General features: G+C 30.7%; 1 protein-coding gene across 4 annotated transcripts; it reads left to right on the top strand.

The window, feature by feature from the left end:
- LOC104771277 lies at positions 1 to 3,511 on the top strand. Of its 4 annotated transcripts, none has more exons than XM_019241634.1 (9): positions 1 to 157; positions 560 to 705; positions 978 to 1,071; positions 1,270 to 1,371; positions 1,516 to 1,552; positions 1,990 to 2,048; positions 2,120 to 2,228; positions 2,534 to 2,608; positions 3,206 to 3,511. In XM_019241634.1, the coding sequence occupies exons 1-3, from the start codon at positions 88 to 90 to the stop codon at positions 999 to 1,001; spliced, it is 240 nt and encodes a 79-aa protein (XP_019097179.1). In that variant the 5' UTR covers positions 1 to 87; the 3' UTR covers positions 1,002 to 1,071; positions 1,270 to 1,371; positions 1,516 to 1,552; positions 1,990 to 2,048; positions 2,120 to 2,228; positions 2,534 to 2,608; positions 3,206 to 3,511. The 4 variants fall into 4 exon arrangements, with proteins under 4 accessions (XP_019097179.1, XP_019097177.1, XP_019097178.1 ...); XM_019241632.1 differs by lacking the exon at positions 3,206 to 3,511 and adding an exon at positions 2,935 to 3,154; XM_019241633.1 differs by lacking the exon at positions 3,206 to 3,511 and adding an exon at positions 2,935 to 3,154 and having other exon boundaries at positions 2,302 to 2,608.

Here is a 6,187-nt window from a genome sequence, read left to right as displayed (position 1 = left end):
TATGCTCTCTGTCGCCGTCTAAAATATTCTCCTTTGGGTACTACTACTAACTCCGGACGAAAGCGAAAGATCGAGAGAAAGAAGAAGATGAACGTAGTTCAAGGTTTGAAGAGGATCCCGAGCATCAAATTCCCACAGCAACATCTCAACCCTTCAGGTTTTTTTTTGATTACCTCCTAAAAAATCGTATGTTGAATCTTATATCGTTCTTCGTGTTTACGCTCCATGATTTTACTCGACCTTTTCTATCTTCGATTCGGCAATTTTGTGTACTGCTTTCATTTTCACGAATCAGATATGAGATAGTATCTGTTTGTATCCTCGATCTGTTCCTGTAGGAATCATTTAGTGTTTTAGATACCTAAGATTTAAGTATACACAAATTTTTTTAGCCATTGTAATCGATTCCTTTCTGTTTGAATCAAATCTCTAATCATTGTAGAAGCTCTTATATTTTGCCTTTGGTTTGGGGAATATGATCTTTTGGTTGATGGAAGTCTTCATGAACTTTGAGATTTTACTTGCTGGTATTAAGAGTTTGTTTTTGTGAATTTTGCAGCTTCGGAGGGAAAGACTCAGGTGGTGGCAAATGAAGCAGATACATTATTCTTCTCCAGTTTGAACGTCCCAAAGACTATAGGCGGGAAGGCATCACCCCAGCCTAAGCGTACTCCAGTTTCAAACGAAGAGATAGAAGCCATCTTGGTAAGTAACTTACTTCATGGACATTTGAATAGCACTTTGATAAGTCTTGCACATTTTTACAGTTTATGTTTCATTGCAACAATTCATATTTACTTTTTTTTGAGTTTATCTGCGTAGACACAAACATGTATTTATGGTTGATGTGACCAACTACTCAGTTTATGGACCCAAAAAAAAAAAGGAATTTCGAGTTTCTTTCAGTCTTCAGCATATGATAATATTGTTCTGTTTCTAACTTCTTCTCCTTTTCTGCAAATTTTCACTGTTGGGAGGCTGCCTCTGATCATTCAAAATGATCTATTGATTAGAGAAATGGTGGACCTCTTCTCATCTTTACCATTTACAGAGAATATACTCTATAGTCTGGTAAATAATATGGTTGGTTGAATGTTTACAACAACCAATTACACAATAAAACAACTTTCTTGCAGTTTTAGGTTTTTAACATTAGCTATACTTATGAGTATCATGTTTGGTAATCTATAGTTGCATGATGCACATTGGTCTAAGCTGATTTTGGTGATAGACTTCTATTTGACAGTTATTAAAACCCATAAATCGCAGGTGCCTTGAAACGTTTCTTGCATGTTGTTTACTCCAATCTGCCCACATTACCTATCGTTTATACAAGTTATACGCCCGGATTCTACAAAACTCGAGTTAAAGGTAAAGACTTGAATCAAAATCGCAACTCAGTACTTAGTTAAACCTCTAGACTGTAGAACTGAATAACCATTTTTCCAACTAACAATCTCTTTGTTATATACATTTCTTTAAAATGCTGATTCTAACATAAACCATTTTTTGCAGTTTGTACAAGTCCTCAGACGTGCATTAGAATATATGTGTAAGTACATGACACCTTCTAAATTTTTTCAGATTAATTGAATCGCTGATTAATTGATACAAAATATGTTTTGTCTTTTCTTTTAAACTAGGGATTTGAGTGTGTGTGGTCATAGTTTAAAGCTGAGGTTTTTATAGGGATTTGAATGGGTCTGTTCATAGTTTAAAGCTGAGGTTTTTATAGGGATTTGAATGGGTCTGTTCATAGTTTAAAGCTGAGGTTTTTGTATAGGGATTTGAATGGGTCTGTTCATACTTTAAAGCTGAGGTTTTTGTATAGAGATTTGAATGGGTCTGTTCATAGCTTATTCTGAAGATCATCAAATCAGTGATTGATGTTCAACAAAATCTTAGAAAAGCTGATTTTTTTTAGGGATATGAATGAATGGCTCAACAATTTAGAGGAACTGACTCAATTTATTGCATGGTCATTTATAGTTGTCGATTCATGACGTTTCTTGGAACATTAGGATCGTTGATCTTTAACCTCAACTAAGGTAAACACAAATAGTTGGTTTGATGATTTGATTCGTATTTTTTGTTATTATGACCTTGTGTTTTCTACAAGGTTGATTCTTTGAAAGGGGAGATCTCGCTATTGTACAAGCAGCTCATTATAGACACAACACAACAGTTTCGTAGTGAGCTGGAACAAATAACAGAGTTCTCAAATCAAGGTATCATCGATCACATGCTCTATCAATTTGTGAAAGTCAGAACTGGAATGTGCTAAGTTAATTTAACTTACAGCTGAAAGTGCAAAGCTACCAGAGATTGAGGTTGTGTATGTGTGTGATCTGGGATGGAATAATAAATGCTGTTCACGGGTCTTGGAATACCAACCTTTGATTCTCTTAACGCAAAATTCATATGATTTTTTTTCCAATGGAAATGACTTCTTTAGTGGATTGAATGTTGGTTTATAGACAGCTTCATAATCATTTTCATGTGTCTGATGATTAATTGGTTTTGACATTTCAAGACATGTTGGTGATCACCGCTATAGGCACTCTTAGAATATTTTGTGGGAATCGACAGATGAGGCTTCAAATACAATGTAAGTTTTCCTCATATATAACCGGTTTCTTAGGTTCAAGTTGCAGAGTTTTATCGCCTAAGTTGCATGTTTGGTTTGTCTAAGCTATATTGCAGGTTTTTGTGAATTAATTTGCAGAATTTGGTTGTCTAAGTTACAAGTTTTATTTTTAAGTTGAACGTTTGGTTTGTTTGGGTTTCTACTTTCCAAGTTATATAAACTGTAGGTTTTGGTTAAACAATTTGCAGACTTTTGTGATTTCTAAGTTATAAATTGCAGTTTTTGGTGAACTAATTTTTATTTGTTTTGGCTAGCTAATTTGCAGATTTTGGTTCGAAAAATTGCAGGTTTTAATTTCGTAGCTGCAAGGTTTGGTTTGAGAATATGAAACACTACCTTCTCTGCAAATTTTTAATGAGATGCAGTTTTTTTCTTATCGATGTTTGAGATTTGAGTAGTTGTTCAGTTTGAGACTTTGAGTAGTTGCAATTTTTCATTTTGAGACTTTGAGTTCATATGTTCGTTCCAACAATCGTCAAAAAAATAGTTCAAAATCGTTTTTCCTTATGTTGCTTCTCTCCAGTTAGACTTTAGTTTAACTATTGATAATCATATAAGAGATCGGCGGCGTAGACGATCGAGTTGGGAACGAAGAAGTTAAAAAGAGAGACGAGAGAAAATGGGAGTTCCACGATGACACAGCGGCTGTTAGACACACGACAGTATACTTAGTTGGGCCTTAATGGGCAGGCCTACGTTAAATTTGTACGTGCCCAAATTATTCTGAAATATTTTTATGAGTCTCCATAAATAACTCCATCAATTCTTTTTTTTCTTTCTAATGTACGTACACATGATACGAAAAAGAAGGAACAAAAAAAGAAAATTATAATTAATAGCTATCACTCATTTGTGAGCTTCTAAAATAGAGGAGAACAAAATATGTAATTATATTTTTATTTATGGAATATAAATTATTAAAATATTATCAAATTATATTTATTAAAGACAAATTGTAATGATTTGGCGCAGAAATAATATTTAGTTATATAATGAGTAAAACATTAGAAAAAACTTTATTTAAAAACATATAAGATTAAACATAAGTGGCCAACATATAAGATTATATACAACTACACAGGTTGTATTCATTTCTTTAATAAAATTTTAAAATATATAAGATTAAACAATATTGTCAAACCACTCTAAATATAAATGCCAACTAATTTTTGTGAAAAATACTAACATTATATAACTAAATTTTAATTCTTGAACCAATTCAAAAGAATTTATAGAAAGAAAACATTTTGAGAGTTTTTAATAATTTCTTCCCAAACTTTTTAAATAAATATAATCTAATAGGTCATATTAAAATTTCATAGTGGACGGGTTAGGACTAGACAGAACGGGAGGAAAAGGAACGAGACATGTTTTTGGTTTTAAAATAGTTATGTTTGGGTTATATACATGCAATTATCCATACTAAAACAAAATTAAAATATGATATTGATATTTTACACTCCTTAACATTGTAATTAAACATTTTTTTTAAAAAAAAGGTTAACTATGTGACATACTGACATGTAAATGGAGAATACATTTATTTCGTCTAAAATTTTTAGTCAAAAATTATTAATAACATTATTATATAGGTAATTATTTAAAAAAGAATGGTTATAGGACATAAAAAATTTAACGAGATGGATCGAGAGGGGACAAGATGAGGTGGGACTGGAGTGGACGAGATTTTTAACACCCCATAACAAACTTACTTAAACATTTTCAATAAACAAAGCATGTGCTTGATTATTATTGATAGATTACAAAAAACTTTATATTTTCGAGGTGATGAAGATGACAATCATGTTTATTTTTGGTATGGGTTGCAGTATTCTACATATACACAAACATATTGACAAAACACCGAAATAAGTGACTAACCAATTTTTATGGAAAATTCTAATATTATACAATTAAAATTTACAAGCTAAAAAGATTTTATTATTTGACTGAATATATGTTTTACCAGTGTTTTTTTAAGTAATTTAATTTACTAATTAAGTACATATACTTAGAAAAAATAATTAGATTTTGAGAAAAAATCCAGTCTATTTAAGGTATTAAGAAGAAATATAGTATTTAAACTGAAACGGGTAGTTCGAATAATGAAAACCAATATATTGAACGATCTTTTTTTTTTTAAAAAGGGACATAAATTTAAGATGAAGGTAAGAAATTAAAAATATAAGTAGATAAATTCAAGTGTCAAGTTTTCACTAATTTGGATACGGATTGACTATGCGACATGTAATTAACCACTTTGGAATAAGCATTTTTAAAATTTTAATAACAATTATATAGTTTCTGAAAATTATAATTTTTTGGATAATTTGAACAAGCTAAATAAAAAAAGTATTCAACGAAGAACTCTGGTATCCCATCTAAATTTTGTATCCAATCTCTTTCAATAAAAATTATGTATCGAATAATTATTTAAAAGAGAACGAAAATAAGACGAAAAATTATGATGGATACGGGACGAGACGGGATGAGATAAGACGAGATGTGATAAGTTGGGATGGGACGGGATGAGTCATGTTTCCCATTCTAAAGTACATATGTCTAGGTGTATTTAAAAAAAATACATGAAAATAACACAGCTATGCTACTTCACCCGCATTAATATAATTCTGTCAATTTACAAATTTAAAATTTATCTGAAAATTCAGCCTGCGCAAGTATATATATAATCGGATACAAGACGATCGGGACGGGAAGAGGCGAAATGTGACAGGAGGTGTTTCCCATTATAAAATAGTTAATTGTATGTTATATACGTGAAATAATCTAAATATGATAATTGAATTTAACACCCCTAAGCAAATTGCAAAAATTATTTTGATTAGTTTAAAAAAATATATAAGTAATTCACTTCCTCCTACTATGTAGTAGAAACGATGGTACATTCATCAATGAAGTCTCGCACAAAATTTTGAACACATCACAATAATTATTTTCTCCTACATACAACCTTTTTATCTTATCTCTTTAATAGAGATATTTATTCAATATTTTAAAGCCATGTTTGATTTTTATGGATGGATTGTAAAATATCATATATTTTCTAGCTGATGAAAAAAATATTCGGCCCATACTACATAAATATTCAAATGGAGTCTTATATCTTTTGTGAAGTAATGAACCATTTTGGAACGGGTATTTTGAGAATTTTGATATTTTTGAAAATAATTAGATAATTTTTAAAAATTATAATCACTTTTTGATAATTTTAACAAATTAAATAAAAATGAAATATTCAAGAAAAATTTGGATATCCCGTCTAAATTTCTTACCCAATCTCTATTAAAAATATTGTCTAACGAGTAATTATTTAAAAGAGAACGATCATAATTCATAGGACAGAAAAATTCTGGTAGATACGGGACGAGAGGAGATGAGACGGGACTGGAAGAGACGAGAAGAGATAGGATGAGATGGGCCAGAAAAGAATATTTTAACAAATTTAAAATTTACATTAAACTTTTGCCCGTGCTATAGCACGGGTTACTACCTAGTCTATACTATTAAAAGGGAAGCATT

Source organism: Camelina sativa, chromosome 20 (assembly GCF_000633955.1).
Source record: "Camelina sativa cultivar DH55 chromosome 20, Cs, whole genome shotgun sequence".
Classification (NCBI taxonomy): domain Eukaryota; kingdom Viridiplantae; phylum Streptophyta; class Magnoliopsida; order Brassicales; family Brassicaceae; genus Camelina; species Camelina sativa.
The sequence above is the reverse complement of the archived record's forward strand: the minus strand, read 5'-3'. Positions and strand labels throughout refer to the sequence as shown.

Coding starts and splice junctions, on each gene's coding strand:
- LOC104771277 (XM_019241634.1), top strand. CDS start 88: ATGAACGTAGTTCAAGGTTTGAAGAGGATCCCGAGCATCAAATTCCCA. Junction 158..559: donor GCAACATCTCAACCCTTCAG/GTTTTTTTTTGA, acceptor TGAATTTTGCAG/CTTCGGAGGGAAAGACTCAG. Junction 706..977: donor AAGAGATAGAAGCCATCTTG/GTAAGTAACTTA, acceptor CACTGTTGGGAG/GCTGCCTCTGATCATTCAAA.